This window comes from Lentinus tigrinus, assembly GCF_003813185.1.
Source record: "Lentinus tigrinus ALCF2SS1-7 unplaced genomic scaffold L226scaffold_33, whole genome shotgun sequence".
NCBI lineage: Eukaryota > Fungi > Basidiomycota > Agaricomycetes > Polyporales > Polyporaceae > Lentinus > Lentinus tigrinus.
This window is the reverse complement of record NW_027137942.1, coordinates 142,130-164,994: the sequence shown is the minus strand read 5'-3', so window position 1 is coordinate 164,994 and position 22,865 is coordinate 142,130. Positions and strand designations below refer to the sequence as shown.

At 55.7% G+C, this 22,865-nt stretch overlaps 6 protein-coding genes across 6 annotated transcripts; 2 read left to right on the top strand and 4 right to left on the bottom strand.

Moving 5' to 3' along the window:
* Positions 1–988: 988 nt before the first annotated feature.
* On the top strand, positions 989–4,724 carry L226DRAFT_217806 (uncharacterized protein). Its single transcript, XM_067672969.1, has 10 exons — positions 989–1,048; positions 1,124–1,215; positions 1,268–3,006; positions 3,056–3,243; positions 3,300–3,544; positions 3,600–3,632; positions 3,682–3,750; positions 3,805–4,207; positions 4,260–4,424; positions 4,501–4,724. The coding sequence occupies exons 2-9, from the start codon at positions 1,189–1,191 to the stop codon at positions 4,292–4,294; spliced, it is 2,739 nt and encodes a 912-aa protein (XP_067531493.1). The 5' UTR covers positions 989–1,048; positions 1,124–1,188; the 3' UTR covers positions 4,295–4,424; positions 4,501–4,724.
* A 1,589-nt stretch (positions 4,725–6,313) lies between these two features.
* On the top strand, positions 6,314–12,630 carry L226DRAFT_469329 (glycosyltransferase family 24 protein; the record flags this gene model as incomplete). Its single annotated transcript, XM_067676208.1, has 28 exons — positions 6,314–6,435; positions 6,648–7,025; positions 7,079–7,524; positions 7,580–7,811; positions 7,867–8,110; positions 8,181–8,364; positions 8,414–8,490; positions 8,540–8,797; positions 8,858–9,107; positions 9,164–9,255; positions 9,312–9,656; positions 9,722–9,858; positions 9,914–10,057; positions 10,108–10,207; positions 10,265–10,327; positions 10,386–10,447; positions 10,500–11,087; positions 11,137–11,248; positions 11,300–11,395; positions 11,446–11,789; positions 11,843–11,879; positions 11,935–11,946; positions 12,000–12,066; positions 12,129–12,163; positions 12,213–12,239; positions 12,302–12,318; positions 12,377–12,431; positions 12,490–12,630. The coding sequence occupies 28 exons, from the start codon at positions 6,314–6,316 to the stop codon at positions 12,628–12,630; spliced, it is 4,665 nt and encodes a 1,554-aa protein (XP_067531492.1).
* Positions 12,631–13,066: 436 nt separating this feature from the next.
* On the bottom strand, positions 13,067–13,968 carry L226DRAFT_574370 (uncharacterized protein; the record flags this gene model as incomplete). The annotated part of the gene is made up of 2 exons (XM_067685026.1): positions 13,067–13,601; positions 13,721–13,968. The coding sequence occupies 2 exons, from the start codon at positions 13,966–13,968 to the stop codon at positions 13,067–13,069; spliced, it is 783 nt and encodes a 260-aa protein (XP_067531491.1).
* Positions 13,969–15,335: 1,367 nt separating this feature from the next.
* On the bottom strand, positions 15,336–16,645 carry L226DRAFT_538518 (uncharacterized protein). The gene is made up of 4 exons (XM_067681514.1): positions 16,520–16,645; positions 16,268–16,465; positions 16,077–16,209; positions 15,336–16,018 (listed from the first exon to the last, which is right to left on the bottom strand). The coding sequence occupies exons 1-4, from the start codon at positions 16,639–16,641 to the stop codon at positions 15,545–15,547; spliced, it is 927 nt and encodes a 308-aa protein (XP_067531490.1). The 5' UTR covers positions 16,642–16,645; the 3' UTR covers positions 15,336–15,544.
* An 807-nt stretch (positions 16,646–17,452) lies between these two features.
* On the bottom strand, positions 17,453–20,060 carry L226DRAFT_513892 (galactose oxidase). Its single transcript, XM_067678389.1, has 7 exons — positions 19,944–20,060; positions 19,611–19,882; positions 19,475–19,544; positions 19,048–19,419; positions 18,304–18,989; positions 17,800–18,238; positions 17,453–17,710 (listed from the first exon to the last, which is right to left on the bottom strand). The coding sequence occupies exons 1-7, from the start codon at positions 20,029–20,031 to the stop codon at positions 17,619–17,621; spliced, it is 2,019 nt and encodes a 672-aa protein (XP_067531489.1). The 5' UTR covers positions 20,032–20,060; the 3' UTR covers positions 17,453–17,618.
* A 437-nt stretch (positions 20,061–20,497) lies between these two features.
* Positions 20,498–22,425, bottom strand: L226DRAFT_513891 (WSC-domain-containing protein; the record flags this gene model as incomplete). Its single annotated transcript, XM_067678388.1, has 7 exons — positions 20,498–20,550; positions 20,606–21,451; positions 21,508–21,586; positions 21,652–21,731; positions 21,981–22,029; positions 22,096–22,221; positions 22,291–22,425. 7 exons carry the CDS (start codon positions 22,423–22,425, stop codon positions 20,498–20,500), a joined length of 1,368 nt encoding a protein of 455 aa, XP_067531488.1.
* Between the last annotated feature and the right edge of the window lie 440 nt (positions 22,426–22,865).

Sequence of the window (22,865 nt, the reverse complement as noted above, 5' to 3'; positions counted from 1 at the left end):
GGACTCTACAACGTTGCAGGAAGTCGCAGAGCTAGGGAAGTTTGTCGACGTCCTTGTCTGCGAAGAACTCTGTGCCAGAGACAGAAACTGGTTGCTGGAGGTTCCGTTAAAGTGTCGACGGGAAATGTTCGTAGACTAGGCCGTATGGGGGTAGTGACGGGCCTCAAGTGGACTCGGGCCGGGAGAGCGTCGGGTCCGTGTCGAAGACGTAGTTCATGTCTTCCGAGTGTCTGCATCCCTCCTTCGGCACCGGCTCTACGGTCCGGCTTTCCGTGGACGACTAACTTGAACAGTGAACTTGAACAAGAACAATGACACAACGTCCACGACTTCCCAGTCAATATTTGCCGGTGTATAAACTTAGATGTTACCACGCTTCTTCTCAATGACTTTATGCTCACAATGAACGCTCTGATTGCGCGCTCAAGACACTCAGCAAACGCTCGCTGGTCGCTCGTACAACCCGCTGTTCGCGACAACGTAGTCGGGCGGGTAGTCTTTCTTTTATGCGAGTTGCCAGCAAGCAGAGAGGACGAAGCACCAGCCTTCGAGCGCGATTATGCGTCATGATGCATGATGTTTTGCCTCAGAGGGCGCGCGTCGACCGTAGGTGCGCGGTAGATCTAGGTTCCTTTTGAGTAATACCATGCAAGAACTGCGGAAATCGTAGCGCGGTGAGCTTTGCTGCATCTCCTAGAGCATAGAAAGAAGACAAACACAAGGCATGCAGTTCTCGCTGTGAGTAGCATCCATCAGGTACCACGATTCAGGAGACAAGCACATACAGTTCACCAACAAGTAGTGGCGGACAGCTTCGCGTCCACGGACCACACGTTCCATCGCAGTATGTCATCGCTCCGCTATATGAAATCGAGATGGGCGCAATACTAGTATCGAGTCAACGACGCGAAAAATGTGCCAGAGAGCTAGCTGCATGCCTCTTCGATCGGGGGAACGGTCACGGTTCACGAAGCGTTATGCCAGCTCTCGTGCTCGTCCTTCTTTCGAGCCGAGTCGTTCAATTTGCGAGTAGGCTCGTGATGTCCATGTGAGGACCATGTTTTCAGAGAGGGTCGGGGAGTGCTTCCGAGGAGCTGACTAAGCGTACTACGAACCCCTATAGTATTAGTACGACTCCGAGCTGGTCAAGCTCGGTATCGTCGTTTGCTCCTCTCTCATATTCTCCCCATGCGTTCACGTCGTACTAAGGACTCTGTCAGTTCTCAGCTTTCTACATACTCCTGTCTATGTCCTCATCACTCCGCAGATTACCCTCGATGAAACTGATTTCTCGGGGATCACCCTTGACGTGCATCCCATCCGCAACACGTCTAGTTACCTCAGCGATCATTGGTCTCGGGATAAGGTCACGAAATCCGTTGTGGAAGAGTGTACTTACGCGCAGAGGGTGGTTGGGACGCCGATGAAGGGCAGTGGCAGAGCGCCTTCCGAGATGGTGCGTGCACATGTTGAGGAACGGTTGGTTCAAGAGTTGGTATCCCGTCAATGGATATCTCAAGATCTCGTCAACCATGCATTAGGAGACCTTGTTCCACTTCACCTCGCCGCCCACGTCCTCTACCTCTTTCTGTCGTACGACGTCCTATCTGTCGCCACGAAGGAGTCTCCACAGGAAGATATACTTCGGGATAGATGGCCCGAAGTTTGTGCTCGCGCGGTCTTCTTGACTGCTGTACAACAAGGCAGCGTCCAGGGCGAGACAGACGGTCAGGTGCCAACCGATAACTACGTGTGGCGCTGGCACTCAGACCTCAGGACCGACACGGAAGGACAGACTGCGGACTTCCTGAACATCGTCGGGACCCTGGCGTACGTTTGCGCCATGACCGTCGATGACTCTTTCGAGACCCGTCGTCGTCCTGCTGTTCGATTCAGCACCGTGCCGAACCCTCACGGAGCCCTCCCGCTCCCTCATGATAAACAGGACTTGCGTCCGGACTTGATCGCCCTGCCTTACATGGCCTTCCGTCAATCGCAATCCTCCGCCCAAGCACCAGGTCTTGTCAAGAACACTCGGATTCTCCCATTCATCCGCGCACGCTTTCCAGGTCTCTTTTTGGAATCGGTTGACAGCGTCGACGACGTGTTCGCGCCGACCGAGGCTTCGCGGCCGCGAACTCCTTCATCTCTTCATATCAACTCGTACACCTTGCCAACTGGTCCGAAGACGGGCTCGTTCGAGGACCTCCTGGCGCAGCTATCTCATTTCGCGGAGAGTAACCCGCAGCCCAGGGCATTCTCTTCCGAGCTTCAAACAATGTTTGACGCCGACGCAGTCGATATCTCGTATGCTTGTTGGCCCGGGATCCTTGTCACCGGCGAGAACAAGCAGTCGAATATCATCTCCGGCACTATGCAGGAGTTGGTGTACATGCAGCACCAGCGATGCACGCAGCCATACCTACGATTCGTCCTCGGCTTCGCATTCACCAAGGATGAGGCAGTCCTCCTGCGCGCGGACGCGATAGGCACCGAACGGCACCGCATGCGGAAAGACTCCTCAACTGGAGTCTTGGAGCTCATCCAGATGGTCCTAGGACTGACTCTGGCGGACGACGGGCGTTTGGGGGTGCACCCGGGCTTCGAGTTCCAGGAGGTCACAAGGCCGTTCTCCACGTCCAAGGAGGCTCCGCCTACGCAATATCGTCACCGAGAAGCAGTCTACCTGAACATCGATCCTGACTCCGCGTCTGGGGACGCGAGTCGATATTATCTCGACTATGTCGTGGACAATCGTGGGTCGCTGAGTGGGCGCCGCACGGTCGTTTGGTCTGCGTGGAGAGAAGTGGAAGCTTGCGATGCGTCCATCTGCGATGAACACGTTACCCCAAACAGCCGAGATTGTGTATTCGTGGGGCCCTATGCGTTGAAGATGCACTATGCCGATATCAACTCACGCGCTCAGCGGTCGTCGATCGAGGAAGGGGTGAAAGGTCACGCCGACAAGGGCGGGGATGGCGCACAATATGTTCTCCTCCCGAAGGAGTGCGTGCGGTTCATTGCTCGTTTCGCACTGCTGCTGACGCCTTGACAGGACGTGGTTCGGCGAATTAGTGCATCAATCTGTTCGAGGTTTCGCGCACGAAGAGGATATCCCCGAGTCGGTCCGCAGTGGTACAACCATACGTCGAGAGATTATCTCGATATCGCCACTCAAACGCACTCTTGCCCAATATCAGAACGTTGCGGAATTGGTCAGGGCCCTAGTCGATGTATTTCGAGGCGCGTGTCGTTTTGGTCGACGATAATTTTGTGTTAACCATCCTACCACCTAACAGCTATCAAGTGGTTGGTGGATATCGGCTACGTGCATCGAGACATAAGCATGGGAAATATTTTGCTAGCACGGGAAGAGCCGTCCACGTTCAGAGACCCACAAGAGCGCACATTCAACCTAGGCTGTCACGGGAATACGTCCATTGTCACCACCAAGCTTGTCCGACGCAAGAAACACGGACCGATTGAAGTCATAGGTCTTCTCCATGATTTCGACATGGCGGGGTTGGTGAAACCCCCGCCAGAGGTTAGAACTCGATATGATTTGATATGCCTTTGTTTTCTTACGTCCTCCCATGTAGGAAGAACCCCGTACTGCAGAGAAATCTCGAACTGTAGGCTCCTCACTGATGTTCATTTGAATCACACGCTGATTGCGAGTAGGGAACACCTCCGTACATGTCGATTGACGTATTGGTTGGCGACCACGAGTATCATATGCCTTGTGACGATGTGAGTTCTGTCCTATGACAACCGTGGTCCCACTTGTGACCCAGATACTCGCAGATGCAGAGCGTCTTTTATGTCGCCTATCTCTTTGCATTCACCTATGACGCACCCGCCCCGACCACCTACCCCTCCCTGCCAACTTCACCTCTACATCGTTGGCCAGATGCAATAAACCGATGGGCATACGGATCGAGCCTGTACAACCTCGGTGCTGCGAAAACAGTCTTTTTCCAGCTGGCATACGGCCTCGAGCGATGGCTAGAGTCTTTCGAGAAGCAGACTCTTCAATACTGGGTTGAGGGGTCGCAGCACAAGTTGGCCTTGAAAAAGCTGCTGATGGTACTGCATGATCAGTGCTTATGGTATCTTCCGCCGCAGGAGCAGCACAAGGCCAATGGGCGCTTCCTCACGGACGACGTAGCTCCGTCGCTGGTCGTCGAGACGCTATCTCAGTTTCTTGGTAAGTCAAAGGTCATGTGCAGCTATTCGTTGACATGCTGACAGCACTGCAGCAGAGAACAAGGAGCTCTACCGTTTCCCGAGATGAAACGTCGCTGAAGGCAGTCATGTTGCTGTATCAGGTCATTGACTGAATTGGTGCCAGGAGGAGGTTAGGTCCGTAGCCAGCTTAGCAACATGTACAGGCCCGTATAGCTGCCCAAATTGACTCATTATTGGTGAGTCGCATCACTGCGCCTCCGACATCACTGTTCACCACAGGGTCGACCAGACGTAATTGACGTTCGCCACCAGGTGGATGCACAGTTCAATACCGCTTGTGCAGCGGCCAACGAAGGTTTTGAGACCGCGCAGAAGAACCTCCAAGACGGGCGAACTCACCTATGTACGGAGACAGGCTCTCTCATATATGCGCTAACCAAGAAGCTGCCAGAATCCTTCGTCCATTCGAACACGTCAATGGGGTCGGTGCTCCTCGCCTCATCTACTCCGAGTTCTCCAAACTGCCCGCCTCCTAGTCCGCAACCGTATCCTGTCCGTAGTGGACGACCCTTCTGGTCCCAACGGTTGTCTTCGTCCTGCGGGACGATGCTACGTGGCCGAGAATGAATGCGCGGCTCAACCCCGAAGCTGCATAACGCAAAGTCTAACCATACCAGGTGGCGCTAGGTCGTGGATAATGATGTACTATCTCGCGCCTTATACCACGGTTGTTGCTCATGTGCATCATCTTCGTTCGGCAGGCCCGGACGTCCGCCTCTCATCCACCGCCGCACCTACCGATCATCTATGCGGCTAAGCTCTTTCATGCCTCTCACGTCCCCCCCTCTCCGATGGTGCTGATGGTCCGCCACCAGCAAAGTGTCGCGGGTTCCGACGGACCCGTCCTCAGGCGTGTCCTCATCGTCTTCGCGAGGAAATCGTGTCTACTCACTGCGGATTGGCCTCACTGTTGCACGCTAGCCTCAAAGTCTTCGGGGTGATGCTGGAGTCGGAGATACCAACGGGTAGGTATCGCATGGGTAAGACGAGCGCTGGGGGAGGGACCACAGAAAGTCTGTACACGCGAAATCGATTTGAGCGGCGCAGTTGACAAGGCTACTGCCGCTAGCGTTACTGCAGCGGAGGGGACAGTCAAGGTCACAGAGAAGGGGAGCGAGTTCGTCGCGCTTCAGGGTGCCCAAGCCGCGCTGTCCGTATACAAGTCTGCCAACGACGCTCTGTTCAAGGCGGCGACGGACGCGATCAACGAGCTGATATCCTGTGCCGAATACATCGCGTTTCAGGCCGCTCAAGGCGCGCTCGCCATGGCAAAGGCAGCGACTTCCTCCCTCGATGGGCTGCAGCATGCCCTTGATGTCGCCCAGTCCGGAGAGGAGCTCGCGCTCGACATCGGCAAGTACATCGCCGACCACGCAACGGGCCTCGTCGACATCCAGAAGATCGAGCTGTCCGGGTCTCTTCGGGGCATGGTTGGGCTGAAGGGTGGTGATGTGAGCAACCCGTTTGTTGCCCATGTCGACTATGTCTTGGCTGGACATACGGGGACGTACGACGGGCAACTGGACCTTCGCGAGACGGCGGCGTTCATTACGGAGATATTCAAACAGTGAGTCTATTCGATCCTTGTTTTATCCAGCGATACTTAATTTGCCTCTATTCAAGGATGTGGAACAAGGTTTCAAGTGCCGTTTGATAGTTGGGATGCGTACCAGAATCCGAGTCAGTCCTGGATGAGGATAAGTTGAAGGCGGGCCTCGAAGCCGTGACTTTGGGGCTATCATGTACTAGTATTCGGCATGAGTTTGTATTATACTCCCGCATGTTTTCGATACGATGTGATCCGGATACCACGGTTGGTACTCTCCTGCGACGCGCACTTAGTGACTTACCCATTCGCGTCGCGTCTGGTCTCCTGACCATGTGACCGTGATACAGGACGTGGCAGTAGCGGGCGCCTGCGTGCATGCAGAAGCTGCTCTCGACTCCTGCCAAACTCATCCCTCCCATCCTCAGTACTCAGTCTTCACATCTGCACTCAGTTCTTGCTTGGTACTTCATTACTTCGTCTGGGTAATCTGTACGCTGCCTTGTGTTGGCTTGCTTCATGCTCAGGGCTCTTGTACCTCTCCTCGCATGGCCTCTTCTTCATACAGCAGCCGGGAAGCCTCCTGTTAATGTGGAATTGAGGACGTCATGGCCTAGCACGCCGATTTTGTTGGAAAGCTTGTGAGTATCTTGGGATGGCATCATGGCGAGTGAGGAGCTTGAGGGAAAGCTGGAGCGAGGACCAGTGATCGCCGCTGAATGGTATTGGAGGGTCTCCCTATGACCTTCATGGACCCTGGAAGGGGTCATAGCTTGGGATGACAACGCTTCCTCTCCTGATTAAATGTTGCCTGTCATCATGCGTGCTGTTTACTGACAACAGTCGTACCTAGAGAGTCCGTCGCAATAGAGGAACCTGGAGCATTCTTCCCATTGCTAGATGCTGTCACGAACCCCGAGACATTCAAAGATCACCCCTCGCCACAAGATGCTCATCAGCATGTCTTCGACACAGCTCTCGCGCTAGACTACCTTGCGGAGCCTGGCGCGTACGTCGCCGCGGAGATGCACGTTGCACTGCACTCCGCAAGCCCCAAGCTCGAGGCCTTCTATCAATACTATAATGACCACCACGCTGCACGACGAGAAGATTCGGAGGGCTGTGGATCGTGGGTGGATTGGTACGGTGAAGTTGTATGCGATGCGAAGGCACTTTCGCGGTTTGTTGAGACGGAGTCGTTGGATGCGCCGGAGACTGCCATTGACAACACGTACGTGGTCCGAGTTGTGGGTCGGTTTGAACACGCTCATATTCGACGCATAGAACTTCATTCGCTCATGCTTCTCCGAAATTGCTCCCATTCGACCATGTTCTCCCTGACCCTTCACGACTGCTCGAGCTTCCTCCCCGCGTTGCTGTTCTCTACGCCCAAGTCAACTCTGCGAACTTCCGCGACCTGCATTCTTACCTGTACGCCGCGGTACATTCGCCTACTCCCCGCCTCACATATGTATTCCGTCCGATCCCGCCAACCAACCGCGATCCAGCAGTTCGGACGTATCTGTCGGGATATGGCGTGGCCCTAGACCTGAAGAAGACAGATTACCTAGCCGTAGATGACCGGTTACAAGGAGGTGCGGGCACGACAGACGATACCGCTGCAGCTGCGCAGGCAGATGAGCCGGACCCGATCGTCACGCTGCTGCAACAATACCCCATGGACGAGAGCGTCGACGTCACCGTTCCTCTCACGGAGCAAGAGCTCAAGGGTATGTACTTCGGGTCGTCACTAGTTTGTTTCAAGACACTCAAACTGGATGCTAGAGATCGACCTCCAAGCTGCGCAGCTCATCTATGACGCCGAAGACAAGCTTGCGGCTCTGAAGCATCTTGCGCAGAACTTTCCGCGGTACGCAGGTGCGCTGGCACGCCGTGTCAGCGTGGAGCAGGAGCTGGTCGATGAGCTCGCTGCCAATCAACCCCGTGCACGTGGCGGAGTGAATGTCGCATGGCTGAACGGCGTTACGCTCGACGAGAAGGACATAAATCCCTTCAGGTGCGCACTTCCCCATCTTCCAAGTAGTCCCTTCTCGACGAGCATTCCGGAACAGTCTCCTACGCCTTATCCGCAAGGAGCGCAACATCATGCTCTCGTTGATGTCCCTCGGCCTCTCGTCCGAGCAAGCAATCGAGCTGCTCACGCACATGACCATCGCGAAGGCTCAGAGCGAGTCTGGCGCGCTCGATGGATTGTTCGACGCGAGCGACCGCGCCGAAGGCGGCGGCGTCATTGGGTGGTTGAATGACTTCGAGACGGACGAGCGGTATTCGATGTGGGGCGGCAACCTCAAAATTGTGAGCACAGTCTGTTATGTGTGGTGCGGATAGACGACGCTGACTGAATTCTCCGCCTTGAATTTTGCAGATTCTGCGCCCGATGTACCCGGGTCAGTTCCCGACGTTGAAGCTGAACCTGTTCAACATCGTGCTCGCGGTAGATCTGTCGCAGCTCAGCAGTATCGACTTCATTGCGTCGACTGTTCAGTCTTTGATTAATCGCGGGATGCCGTTCCGATGGGGTGTTGCGCCGCTCGTAGAGACCGAAAACGGTACGCACGTCCTGTCCGAGGGTCGATGGCAAGCTGACATTCTATCTAGGCGCTCGTATGGCCAGGCTGTACTACTACCTGCTTGAGAACTTTGGGTCGACGGAGACCTTTGCTTTCTTATACAATGTACGCACATCTCACCTCTCGCTTTGTGTCGTACTGACAGACCGCCTAGCTTGCTCAAAGAGGTACACCGCTCCAGGCCCTCTCTCCCACAGTTGACTGGTTACTCGTCCGGCAAGCTTTCGACGCCCTCATGGCGCGCAAGGACGATATCGCAGAGACTGTCGAGACCGATCTGGACGCAATTCTCGAAGGCACGGAAGGCGACCTTGAGAAGCAGCGCGCGTACGCGGCGCGGTTGAGCACCACCCTCGAGTCGGCGCCGCAGGGACATGTCTTCTTCAACGGGAAGCATTTCGACTTGGATGATGTACGGTGTCCCTACGTCTGGTCGCCATTCATAGCAGACTGACACTGATACGTTCTGCAGGACTTCTTGCGCTACCTCCAGACAGAAAGCGCCGAGCACCTCCAGCACCTCCAGTTCAAGGTGTACAAGGGCGAGCTGACGGAAGAAGACGACGTATCCACCTACTTCTACGACCTCCCGACCACCGCAAAGCGCCGCAACATGTACATCCACCCGTCGCCGAAGGCCGGAAGCCTGCGTATCTTCAGCCTTCCGGACCTCATTGAGAGGAATGGTCTCAAGAGCAGCGCAGGCTCGTTCGTATACCCAGGTGGGTATTCATCAAAGACGTTGGTCTCATGGCATTCAATGTTGATAACGCCACAGCCGAGTCCGAGCAGGTTCCGTTGACGACGTACGTCGTGGCCGACTTCGACAACGAGGAGAGCCAGCAGCTCGTCAAGGAAGCGCTCTTGTCCGTTGTAAGCATATCCGGCGTCGCTAGTAGAGTTGTCACTGATCTGGCGCTACACAGACACCCGGATCGCTCAGCCGCCTCTCATTCATCCACAACCCCGCGAGTGTCTCGCCTTTCTGCAAGTCCGACGACTTCGCCAGCCCTTCTCGCTTCCTCGCGCAGCTCGTGTCGTGGGACCTTCTCTCCCGCCTTACTCCAGAACAGCTTCTGAGCGCCCTCGGCCTCAGCAGCGCAGAGGTGTCCGATGACAACGGCGCACAAGAGCCGTTCTCGTTCGATGACATCATCGGGACAAAGGCCTTCACTGGAGAAGATTGCATGAAGTACTTGACTGCGTCCCGCCTCGTCGTACGGCAGCTCGAGCTCAAGCCTGGCGAGCAGGCTCTCGTCGTGAACGGACGAGTGCGTAATCCCACAAGTTGGGGCACGTCCGCTGAGTAGCACGTTTTGATCATTTTCACGAACAGGTCGTCGGCCCCATACAGCCGGGCGAATTTGTCGCAGGGGACTTCGAGACCCTCGCGGCGTACGAGCATCACAAGCGCGTCAAGTCCGTCTACGAGGCCCTTTTCGACGTCTACGAGCCTCTGAAGGACGCGAACAAGTGAGTCTCGCTCCCATCCGAGAATGCCGGAAACTGTTGGTACTGACGTGCTGAGCAGAGAGGACGCCGCTGAGATTACTGCAATTGCGTCATCGATCGTCTCGTCTATCCAGCTCCCGGATGCGAGCGAAGCTGGGCTGTTCAACGCCCCGCAACGCCCGCGTCTGCGGAACTATCAGATGTTAAATAGCGCGTATACGTAGGTCATACCATATTCTTTCCGAGTACCGTGGTTGACGGCGATCCCAGGGCATTCTCAATCGGAGACAACACAACCGCGCTGTACCACTTCGGTGTCCTCGTTGATCCCTTGAGCGAGGCTGCGCAGAAGTGGTCGAGTCTGTTTGAGGTTTGTAGATGTCCAAACCCTGAAGCCTCTACTGAGCTAACATATTTTTGTCTCTAGTGGATCAGCGAGATTCCTGGAGTTTACGTTGAGTTCCATATTAACCCGACGAGATACAACGAGGTACGATATTCGGACATATGGTCTGTCTGGAAATGACAGCAGCTAACTTCGGCTGTAGCTGCCGCTTAAACGCTTCTACCGTTACAACCTGCTACCTCGACTTGCCTTTGACGACAGCGGGTACGTTGCAGCTCAGATATTCCTCGTATGTTGCTCATCAGGCTTATGACAGAAACGAAGTCTGTACGAAGACAACATTCACGGATTTGCCCGTGGAACCCATCTATACCCTCGCTATGGATACCCCCCAGTCCTGGCTCATCAGACCCCGCGAAGCACTCTACGACCTCGACAACATCCAGCTCGGCATGCTTTCTCCGCAGGACCGTACCCGTGGTATCAAGGCCGTCTTCGACCTCGACTACCTCGTCGTGGAAGGCCATGCCCGGGAGAGCGCCACGAACGCGCCTCCTCGCGGCCTCCAGCTGCAGCTTGTCACCAGTAACTCGACCCCGATCGCCGATACGCTCGTCATGGCGAATCTTGGCTATCTCCAATTCAAAACGAAACCTGGGGTGTACAGGCTGGAGATCCGCCCTGGCCGTGGCAGGGAGATCTTCAAGATGGAGAGCGCCGGTAACGAGGGATGGAACAGTCCCAGCGTGGAGGAGGGTGGTGACGAAGTCACTGTGACTAGCTTCGAGGGTGTCACCCTCTACCCTCGACTGGTGCGATTGCCTGGGATGGAGAACGTCGACGTCCTACAGGTTCAAAGTGATGTTCATGAGGAGACAGGTTTCGTGGAAAACGTCATGTCGAAGTAAGTGGGTTTGCGGCTCTTCTGAAACATTGTGCTCATGTTGCCGTAGGGTCTCGTCATTGTTTGGTTCGAAGCAGAAAGAGGAGAAGGCGTTAGTTCCCATTGACGACGGACAGGCTGAGATCAATATCTTTACGGTCGCATCTGGACATCTATATGAGGTGAGGGGGTGACGACGGGGCTATTTGAGCAGATATTAACGCAAGCTGCAGCGTTTTGCCTCCATCATGATCCTGAGTGTCCTCCGTCACACGAAGAGCACTGTCAAGTTCTGGTTCATCGAGAACTTCCTGTCTCCCTCGTTCCTGGTATGTAACCTCCCGTTATCAAGCGAACATCTGCTCACCAGCATCTGCAGGAGTTCATCCCTCACTTCGCTGCGGAGTATGGCTTCCAGTACGAGCTCATCACATACAAGTGGCCCTCGTGGCTCCGCGCGCAGAAGGAGAAGCAGCGCATCATCTGGGCGTACAAGATCCTCTTCCTTGACGTGCTCTTCCCAATGGACCTGAAGAAAGTCATCTTCGTCGACGCCGACCAGATCGTCCGGACCGATCTCAAGGAGCTCGTTGAGCTGGACCTCCACGGCGCTCCGTATGGGTACACGCCGATGGGCGATGACAACCCTGACACGGAGGGCTTCCGGTTCTGGAAGACGGGATACTGGAAGGACTTCCTTCGTGGTCGGCCGTATCATATTAGGTCAGTCGCCACCGCCTTCCATGCCAATGAGTGTGTGGCTCAAGATGAGACAGTGCTCTCTACGTTGTTGATCTCGTGCGATTCCGCGAGGTGAGCTGTCTTCCTTCGTGACGTACTTGCGCATGAGCTTACTTGACCTTGATAGCTGGCAGCAGGGGTGAGTGATACTACTAGAACGGACTTGTTGCAATGGCAAATTTCGTCCCATAGGACATGTTGCGCGGTCACTACCAGCAACTGTCGGCCGATCCTAACTCTCTGGCCAACCTCGACCAAGGTATGCCGCTTGGGTTCGAGCATGTATGCGGCAGCGGCCACTTACACAGCGACGCACCACAGATCTGCCCAACAACCTGCAGCGTGAAGTACCGATTGTGAGTAGCCCTTGTTCATACTGACGACTTTGCGCTTACGTCTCCGCAGTTCTCGTTACCTGAAGACTGGCTATGGGTGAGTGGATTCCCGATGACCGCAACCAAGCGTCGAGCTGACGCGCAACCGCGTGCTGCAAGTGCGAAACATGGTGTAAGTACTAGTCCGTGCAGTCGAGACCATCCAATTAACCCTTCTGCTTTTTCACCAGGCAGCAAAGACCGTCTGCACCGCGCGAAGACGATCGATCTCTGTCAGAACCCTCTCACGGTATGTTGCGGATACAACTAGTGTCGCGCACCCCCTTGCTGACGTTTGAATTCAACAGAAAGAGCCTAAGCTTGACCGAGCAAGGCAGATCCCCGAGTGGGAGGTATATGACTCGGAGATCGCTAAGTTCGCACGTAGACTGCGGGAAGGAGAAGGCAGCACTGATGGCGGCGAGTTGCCCAAGCGCGACGAGCTTTGATGTAGGTGTAGTCTTGGATTGTAACTTATTCGATTGCTTCATATGGGTCCCTGATGGGAGACACCGGACCGTGGGTGACTCGCAATCGAGCCACGATGCAAACAAACACCAGTGCACTTGCGAATGCTCTCCCCTTCTGCGTCGGTATGACGATGACTATCGTTGCAGAAGGAGTACCGAGCCCAATGCACTCGAGGCACTAGATCAGCTTCCAGAGCCACATCCACGCGGTAGCAGACTTTGACAAAAATCATCGTTCCAAGCCACGCCGCTCTGGTAACAGAACGGCCATCGACGGAACGCCCACCTAGTCCCCAAGCCGACTCTGTCGACATGAACCATGCCCTCCGCGTAAGCTGCTAGACCTTCCACAAATTGCACCACATTCTCCCGTCCGTTGCCGTACGTTGTCAAACAGACGACCAAGAGTCGGAGCCTAGTACGGCCCTCCTCCCTTCGAGATGCGAGCATACGCCTCAAGCGAATGCATGGCCCCCAACCATTGCTCGGGGTCACCCTCAACGTATACGTGGACGATTTCGAGGAACGAACCTGCTTTGAGGGAGAACGGGAGGGCGTCTGGACCATAGACCACCGACTCATCTGGGTCACCATAGTAGAGGGCATTGGCGAGGTGTCGAAGGCGAGGCGCTGTGGTCGAGATGAACATGGGGATAGGATTCCCGCCGGGTATTCTCACGACGGGGAGATTGACGCATAACTGTTCAACTTCATTCAAGATGCGGTGCGAGTCGACGAACTCACGCCAACAGTCTCCGAATATGCCTGGATAATCGTATTCTAGCCGGACGGGTCCTGGACACTGCCAGGTGCCGGGCGACGCGAAGGCGAGATGTAACTCTGCCTTCACGTTCAGCGGGAAGGAGACACAGATGTGCACACCTGTCGGATACGTGCCGCGACCGGGCAACTGCTTGACGATGGTTGGGAAAAAGCGTTCGGCTGCTCCCCTGACATATTACCGGCAAGATGGACGTGACATCTCGCCGGCAAAACGATTTCAGTAAGGAGGGTTGAGAGCGGGCCAGCCTCGTTCGTCGTCCAAGCAGGAGCTCCGTAATCAAAGCACCGCAGCTCCTTCAAGCGTGGGCGTGAGGTTGGCGGCGACACGTCCTGCGTGCTGACAAGCTGGCAATGCAAGGACAGTGTCTCCAGCTTTGGGGTCTTCGCGAGGAAACCGAGCAACGCCCAGATGTTACACATGGGATGTTGCACGGGATTGGGTGTATGGACTGACACGGCCATGCAATGCTCCCAGGCCGACTCGCAGAGCAGGAGTCTGGTCAAGTTCGGCAGCGATGTAGTGGGAAAGGACATGGCAGGGTTCAAACAGAGCGACCGGAGGCGCGACCCTGCCTTGCCCGTAAATAAGGACAATGGTATGTCTTTAGCATCGGGGTTGTCGAAAAGATCGAGGCTGCAATGCTCCAAAGCTTCTGCCTCCAATCCGGCCAACGTGGATATCAACCTCTCCAGATCGGCGCCGTCCCGTAAACACGAAGCCGGCACATGCAACTGCCGCACTCTAGATGCGCACTGCTGCATGACCTGTGTCGTGGTCTCCGAAAACGCGCTGAAGACGAAGACGTCAACTGGTCCATGGTGACATCGTGATAGGAGTTACTTGGCTGACGATACGCGGGCCTCGCGGCTGGAATAATCCCGGATAGTCGACCAAAAACTCGATTCTGCAAGCACTAATGTCCACCAGCGGTGGCAGACCCTGGTGTACGTGAGCGCACTCTCGATGAACTGCGCGTCAAATGGCCAGCGTGCTTCGTAGTATGGAATCATGAGGGAGATTCGGTCTGCCTTTCGGCCTAGCGCTAAGATGGCAAGAAGGACCTCGGTTGGGATGTGATGGACAGGTCGCGCGTCGTTCTTGAGTCTGCGATCCTTCAAGGAGTCCATCTGCGTTCGAAGGGTCATCGACGCATCAATTTCCAATCTACCCCTGGATGGCACCGCCCAAGAGAAGTCTCTTCAGAGCGGCTGACGACGTCGTCAGCGCAACATAAACATCTCAGAGGATTTGTCTGCGTACCTGCGTCCCATCATTGCGCCCGTTCCAGCTTCAATCTCGGGGTTATTGTCCATATCCTCCGTCATCTTGATTCGGCTTGTCGAGCTTGATAGAATATGGGACTATAATGAAATGTGGGTGATGACTGTTGAAGTACGAGGACGAGGGCAATGTACGCACCACGCTACTTACTCCGTGAATAGTAAAGGGTATAATCGGACATTGAATCCAAACTTATCCAGCTTACATTCGTCACTTATCTCTCCAAATTACTCGCTTCCTTTCAAACTCTGTCCAACCCGCCAAGTCCCAGGGTGAGCAAGAGGCTGCTCGCGCGGCAGTACCAATGCACCTTGGTCGGTCAGGATGTACGCTAAGCATACCGCCGCGCTGTCGTTGATGGACGCGATGAGCAACGCAACTGCGCCTTGGGAGCAGCCTCGTAGTGTTCGGGGCGCGGGATACTATGAATGTCGCTTGTGTCTCAGGCTCGCCCGAGCGCGTCATGTTGCTCTGGTCGCTGCAGTATGGCTAGAGGAAAAGGCGGTCAAACCTGTGGTGCCTCATGCCGCGGGTGAGATATGAGCATACGCGTTTCTGACGCTCAGAAGAGATCGCTCACCTCAGGACGTCGCCGCCCGACTAGCAACGCGCAGACGGCTCGGGGTGAATAGCATGTATAAGCTACACTAAGCATGAACATGGGCACGACTATATCGTAAGCATTCCAGATCCGCGGACTCAACGAGGACGGGGTATCATCGACAGCAGCAGTAACAGTAGCAGAGACTACATATACTAGGGTACACAGATGCAACGCAATGTACAGGGTGCAGGTAGCGCATTGGCGATGTTAAAGATAGCAGGGAATCAGAAGAACGATGAGAGACACCACAGGACATACACCAGTCCGACGGCGCCCAGACTCGGCGCGGACAACCTCATCGCAGAGTCTTCAATGAGCGGGACGGCCTCGCCAATCGTCGCATTCAGGCAGTTGAGGAGGTTCTGGTCGACGTTCGAGGGTAGCGGCGGGGCCGTGGCGTTCGCGTCTCCCGTCAACGCCGCGGTGTCATTGTATCCATCGAGTGTGAGCACGACACTGCTTGCGCGGTAGTACTGTACCGCCTGTTCGGGCAGAGGGTCGGTGGCCGCGCCATTGAACGTGGATGGGGTCTTGGACGAATTGGACGCAAAGGAGCAATTGGAGGAGATGGATGCGATGAGCGCGACGACGGTGCTGTTGTCGGCCACAACGTGGAAAGTGGAGTTGGTCGTGTTGGAGGAGAAGGCGGCTTGGGTCATCGGACCGCCTGGGCGACTTGAGTTGTTTGGCTCTCCATACTGCCGCGCAGGCTCTCAGTTGTCGAGGCGAAAGAACGAAGGAACACACGGTGCTCACCTCGTTGGTATTGTGCAGGTACGCTGCACCGTAACCCAGGCCGCCGCCCCATACGAGTGGCCAGAATACGAACGGGAAGTTACGACCAGTCGTGCCGAGACCATTCACCCCAGGGTAGCCGCTGCCATATTGTCTGCGCGAAGCGAGGTCAACGCTCGCTAAAGTTCATGGAGCTCACTGAGAGTACTCACTGGTTGCCGTAGATAGAGCCACGGGTAGCGCCTCCTGACGTCCTCCCCGAGAAGGGCTGTCCTTGCGGGATGGTGACGACCTTGGTGGTTCCTGAGCCGTATGAGACGGCTGACGACCTTCCGACGGTTGATCCGGAGACGGGAACGGAGGACCCACGACTGCCCACACTGCCGCTGGATCCTGAGCTGGATCCCGAGCTGCCACTGCTGCCTGAGCCCTTCGTGCCTCCAGAGCTACCAGAACTGCCTGACCTTCCTGATGAACCAGAGCTTCCGCTCTTTCCTCCGCCTCCGCCTCCCTTCCCTCCACCTCCACCTCCTCTGCGACGGCCGAGTTGCTTGGTTTCCCTGCTTGATATTCCGGGGACGAACATTGAATATAGTCTTGATATGATATGAAGGCGCGAAGAAGTAAGGGGCGGGCGTTAGGAAGCAGCAAGAGAAGGCAGTTTTATAGTGACATGGATTTGGAGCGAGACGGATGAGACCCACGCGGTCATCGTCACCGGGACAATAGAGGCAGTGCACACAGCCACGTACCAATATGGCAGTCGGAGTCGTTCGATGCGATCAACTTCGCTACTGTAACTCAACCATCCCCACAATACTGCGTTGTCGATCTGGGGTAAAATGTGAGTTTTGAGTGCTACAAATACTCCCGGTAGTTACTCGGAGCTGGGGCGGGGCTCGAGGTGAATGCCAGCTGCCTCCACGCTGGAGCAGTGCCTCATGTCTCGGTCCCGCGCCTCCCTGCTCATGCATTGCCCGGCACTTTTCCCGTGGAAGGATCATGACCATGTCAGGCTCCCAGGAGTACAGCATCGTTTTGCCGCAGGTTCCGATACTCATTGATAGCCTGCCGCTACAACTCCTAGTACGATATGGCGCCCCAACTGTGTCCATATGGTTCCCGGAGGCTAACGCATCGCTTCTCGGAAAGGCTATACACTGTCAGAAACGTGACGTTTCGTCCTGCCTCCGGACGCCACGGATTTAAAATGTAAGTAGCTTGTCAGCCGATCGCCCAGGTTGCGAATGTACCAGTGCAGAAACACCCACGATTCAGCCGTGGCCGACGACGTAAGTCGTCTTTGAGATCATACCATGGAGTTCGAGCAGATAACGCGCGTCCTCGGAGTGCAGATAAATGGAGCTAAGGATATAGCCTTGCGAAAAATTCACAATCAGGTGAAACCAAAGTTTCATCCCTGCAGCAGCCAGGCTAAACTCACTATCATACACTCGATTGTTCCATCTCTAGCGGATTCCAAGATATGTAGCGGAGTTCCGCTGGTGACAAGAGTACCCTCATTGCCGGCTGATGCTCGCTTATCGATAGGACATAACAGCCTCACCGGCTGCAGCCATGCTTCTCCTTGTGTTCCGACCAACCCTCCCGCTGGCAGGTAGGCGTGCAATAGAAGACCCGTCCGCCGCAGGAGCCTAAAGAACACCGCACGTCAGCGACCGCACCGCACCTCGCATTCATCGGACCGCTGGGGCACGAGCGACGACACAGGAATATAACGCACCTCCACACTTCTTATATATCCCTACCGCATTGCACACATAGCACACCTGCCACGGCCCCAGCTGCGCCGTCCGTTTCTCGTCCTCCCAGTCGACGCTCTCGAACAGCCCGCCCGGGACGTCGACGACGAGCTGCCAGATGTCCCCATAGCTCCGCGTCACCTCGGACTTGCCCGCGGGGACCCAATCGGTGTTCGTGTATCCGCCGAAGAGGTACATCTTCCCCGTCGCGGGGTCCGTCAGAAGCTGACCTTGTGCGCGGTATGTCGGGAAGCTCGGCGTGATAACCTGGCGCCAACGAGGAGCCGCAGAGGAGTGGTCGAGGATGAAGGTATCGGAAAAGTAGTGGAAGCCATAGCATACCCCCGAGGTCGACTCGGCAAAGAACGGCAGCGCAGGATTGTAGCCGCCGAACATGATCGTCGAGTTAATTTGTGGGTTCTGTGTATCGTGCGCAGCAAAGTGAGTATGAAGCTGATAGCCGGGCAAGTGGATAGTGGACTCACGTAGCAGACCGACATCTCGGCACGAGGGCATGGAATATTACCCGCGACGCGTTCTCGCCGCCATTCCTTCTTCGCGATATTCCACGACCAGCAATCATCATATACGAACCCGTCCGACGACGCAAAATTCTGGCCCTTCAACTCCGCCGCCTGCCGGTCCGCCATCCCATACATGACATATATCTTCTCCTGCTTCCCATCGACCCACGACGCCAGGTTCTTCCTCGGGCCCGGCCACTCGTGCGTCGGGACCATCTGCTCGTCGTCCATCGCACCCGTTATCCGCGTCCACGTCTTCCGTTCGATATCCAGCACCGCGAACATATCGCTCCCGACGTCGCGCTTGCACTTGCCCCCGAACACGTACATCTTCCCGTCGACGACGTGCGTGACGTAGTCGTACACGAGCGAGCCCCACGGCCACTCCGCACGCCCGCCGCGTGCGGTGAGGAAGTGCGTCTGGATGCGCCCCCAGCGCTCGCGCTCGAGGTCGAAGTAATCGACTGTCGCGTGCCCGCGGAAGAGGTACGCCTTGCCCGCGTGCACGACCATCTGGCTGTTGAGGAAGGGTGTCTTGTAGGAGGGGAGCTCGCGCCACCCGTTTAGCTTGATCAGGTCGAGACACCAGAGGTCCCGGTAGACGTCGAACGTGCCGCTGCGCTGCCCGCCGCAGACATAGAGTCGACCTGGAGGATCGCTCTATGAGCACAGAGACCAAGCATGAGGATGAACGAGGGTACTTACTCTTATATATGAAGCACGCATGTGCCATGCGAGACGCGATCTTCGACGAGACTTGGATCTTGAGCTTCTGCCACGCACCACGCACCTGCAGCGCAGGCTCCGTCACCAACGCGCTCCGATAAGTTGCAGGATCAGGGTGGCGCGTCTCCGTGGTCGTATGGAACGTCGAGAGAGGGAGCACCTCCTGGCGCAGTACATGCTGATCGCTATGCGATGGAAGCTTCCTGATCAGGTCGTTGCCAAGATTGCGACAGTACGCCGCTGCGCCCGTGTTTCCGAGCTTCAGGAAGACGTCCGAAGCGGTGAGGAGGCCCAGGAGCCGTTGGCGATGGAACTCCAGCACTGGCGGAGATGGTAAGTACGGATCCCAATCTATGAGGCAAATTCAGCCATCGCATGAAAGCAAACGAAGGAGAGATCTTCGCACCGAATTGAGGTGCTGCACCAAACCGAGCATTTTTATGCAACACGTCGACCTCCATGCACCAGTCTAGAGCCTATGCCGAATCAGCCACGCACATCCGACCAATACCAACAATCACCGACCCGGGATGGTTACCAACCTCAACATACTTCCCCCTCTCGAACAAGCAGCGCGACACGCCGTTCGCGCACGTCATTGCCGTGAGACATTCGTCCATCGTGAACTTGAGGTACACGGCGCATCGCACGCCACCCTCGTTCGTAGCGTCGATGGGCACTTTGAGGTCCGTCTCCAGAAGATGAGCAAACGCCTCTGCGAATTTGTCCCCCGCCCTCCTATACTTCTTTTCGCGCTCGAGGCCTTCGGCTGCTACGAGCGCGAGCTTGCACTCCGCTTCGCGGAACCGCCGCTCTGCGATTGAAAACAATGGGTCGAAGAGATCAATCTGTCGCAATCATGGGAACGAACATACCTTCCATGTCGAGCCTGCGCAGGTACTCAATGAACGCCGTCTCAAGCTGTGGACTATCGACAACATTTGGGGCTGCATTGTTTGCCATGCTCAGGACGTGAACACAACAATTGTGCTTGAAGAAAGAAAACTAAGTAACAGTCTAAGTCGGGTTGCCCATCCCTCGCATATGCGACAGCCACGTGACCTCATTCGGAGAGGCCCGGAGGATACCGTTTTGCTGGCCCGGGAGACATTACTGTAGACTACCACAGATTGCGGGCTAGGGGAAAGTACAGCCTGAATAACCTCTCAACGAAAACGACAAGAATAGGCTGCTGGCAGGCCATAGTATGATGATCGATCTACGAATCCGGAGAGTTTTCGCATACTTAGAATCGCTCATGGTCGTCTGCAACAGTCCATCGATGAAGGGCCTCGTCTGCGTGGAGGAATGAACAGATGCATATATTCCAGGCAAGAGACGGAAGCATTGGTATCCAGATCTGTATCACTTGCACATCAGGGGTACGAGAGCATAGTAGAGTAGATAGCGACAACCATATCCAGTCGCACTAATTGGTCACAAGGAGGGTCAGCCTCATAGGGCCGCCGCAGATCTCGTTAGCTGGGAGGAAATGGATGGTCAGAGCAAGCGATCATGATAAACTCCAAATACTCACAGTTTCCTGCGCAGAAGTTGGTGCACTCGTTCCACGTCACCGTGCCGTTTGTGGCGCCGTTCCTCATCTGGTTGTCGCAGTAGCACTCGTCGGAGAACTCGACGCCGGCTAACGAAAAGCCCTTCGACGCGCAGAAGCTTGCGCATGCTGCACGAGTCATCGTAGGGCTTGTCGTCGACGCTCCCGTCAACGCACGCCCATTCGTGCCCTCCGCGATGCATCCGACCTCCGACCAACCCAGGGGAAGAGCGGTCTGAGCGGGGACGAGAGAGGGGGTAGACAGCCCTGTGCAGGTGGGCCGCGGGCCAGTGCCGTTCCAGAGCGGGTTACACCCGGGAAGGACCCTGATGGGGGACGAGAAACCAGTGTCTTCATTGACGATATCGGTCTCGAGGACGCATGCGTCGGCGGATGCCTGGTTGAAATTGGCAGCGAGAGGGGGACAGTCCTGGACGTTGGCGACGACATTCGCACACTGATCGATGGCCTGCTGCAGGAGGTCGACGTCCCAGCCATTCTGGAAGTCGCCGTGATGTCCGTAACCCGTGGTGTCGCCGTTCGCGAGAACCCAAGTACCAGGGCCCCAGTAGTCGAACTTGTCGACCGTGACCATCATTTCGTAGAAGAGGGAAATGAGCTGAACGGGGTGGGTGTCGGGACAGTCACCCCCATTGAAGTTCTGGATGGGGTAGGACATGTGGGACTTGTGGTCTGCCGAGTCGAGGTTCACCCCATCCCAGCAAGACGGGAAGAAAACCTGCGCCCGCATCCCATCGGGACAGTTGTGGTCGAAGAAGTTAGGACGCTCGGCCCAGTCCGGGTCGTTGTTGTGAGCTCCGCTGAAGTCTAGATAGGTCATGAGCTATTGCATGTGTGGGACGAGGTATCCGACGTTCACTCACCCTGGCAGACAAAGGTGATAGCTTGATCGGCATGGCTCGAGGCATTGTATGACCGCCTGTTGGTGTCTCCAGCTACCATCTACAGTCATTGGAACGTTGGTGAGTAAGACAAGATACCACCATATACCTTTGGAATGGACTTACGCGCAGGCCCTCGGGAAAGGCTTTGATTGGTTGGTCCGTCGGTCCGTTCCGCTGTAGGTAGTAGATGTTGAATGTGGTCGCTGTATAGATAGTGTCAACGTACATGGGCCTCAGCTCATGAGACGAAGAGCGTAAACAGAGGCTAAGCGTAGCATCGTGGGATCTGCTGCATATGCAGCGCACTAACCACTGCCCCACCACAGTACGGGCCTTTGGATCCACTGAACATCTCACGCTGTCGCTGGGATCAGCCAATCTTAGATAGCCGCCGAATCAAGCGCGACTATACAGCAGGCCTGGCTGAGAACATGGAGAGTAAGGACACGTACGAATGGGGGTGAGCTCGCCGGTTTGCTGGTCCTGGTGATAGAGTTGTGGCTATATCGGCAGACGACAATCAGTCAGGCACGTTCGGCGGGAGACAACGGGCCAACCGTGACGTACCGCCCAATAGTTGCTTTTATCGGGCTGGACGGGGATGGTGGTGCAGTTGCTCTGCACGAGATCGGCCGGATCGTAGACGTCCTTGAACCGACTGGCACCCACGACGGAGTGGACATGACTTCCAATCTATGCATGCGGCGTATCCGAGAGGAGTCAGCTCGCACTGTGACATGGATAGTATAGTAGGATGCTTACGGCGTCCGGGCTGATGACTGGGTCGAGGCGAGTAGTCACGATGGGCCGAGTACCGCCGAAGATCCAGTACTGAGCGTTGGCGGCGCAGAGGAGAGTAGCGAGCAAGACGAGCTTGGAAATAGCTTCGAAGGCCATTGGGACTGCTTTCTGAGGAGGGGCTAGTCGAATCGGAGGTGGAACCTGCAGGACTACAGTCGACGTGAGGAGAGCTTTTATACCTGGACGACATCTATCGGGACTCATGAACGCCAGCTAGCCCGTGAACATAAAACAAAGTTCGACATGAGCATATCATGATCCTGAAAGGACTAGTTGAATGGCACTTACGGCCAACGACGTAGTGCAGGTCGGGTGGCCGTCGGAGGAACTAGATGGGCGAGCCATGTGCAACCTGGAAGAGATGTCATTCATGAGAAGCTGTTTCGTCAGAAGTGCACGTAAAATTTCGTACCCTCGGACATATTTGTCGTTCTACCTCTCGCCTGCACTAGGAGACGATCTGCAAGCAAGGAGCAAGCAAGATATCATATCGCTCACCTACGTCACTAGATGAATTGTCGAACCAGATTTCCTGA

Bases quoted from the DNA above. Each gene is read 5' to 3' on its own strand.
- L226DRAFT_538518 (XM_067681514.1), bottom strand. From the start codon at position 16,641: ATGTTCGTCCCCGGAATATCAAGCAGGGAAACCAAGCAACTCGGCCGT. The intron at 16,210-16,267 runs GTGAGTACTCTC...CGCTTCGCGCAG, and splicing joins GGCTCTATCTACGGCAACCA to ACAATATGGCAGCGGCTACC. The intron at 16,019-16,076 runs GTGAGCACCGTG...CCTGCGCGGCAG, and splicing joins ACCTGCACAATACCAACGAG to TATGGAGAGCCAAACAACTC.
- L226DRAFT_513892 (XM_067678389.1), bottom strand. From the start codon at position 20,031: ATGGCAAACAATGCAGCCCCAAATGTTGTCGATAGTCCACAGCTTGAG. The intron at 18,990-19,047 runs GTAAGTACCCTC...GCGATCCTCCAG, and splicing joins TGCGTGCTTCATATATAAGA to GTCGACTCTATGTCTGCGGC. The intron at 18,239-18,303 runs GTGAGTCCACTA...CACGATACACAG, and splicing joins CCGAGATGTCGGTCTGCTAC to AACCCACAAATTAACTCGAC.
- L226DRAFT_217806 (XM_067672969.1), top strand. From the start codon at position 1,189: ATGCGTTCACGTCGTACTAAGGACTCT. The intron at 3,244-3,299 runs GCGCGTGTCGTT...ACCACCTAACAG, and splicing joins CCTAGTCGATGTATTTCGAG to CTATCAAGTGGTTGGTGGAT. The intron at 3,633-3,681 runs GTAGGCTCCTCA...GATTGCGAGTAG, and splicing joins CTGCAGAGAAATCTCGAACT to GGAACACCTCCGTACATGTC.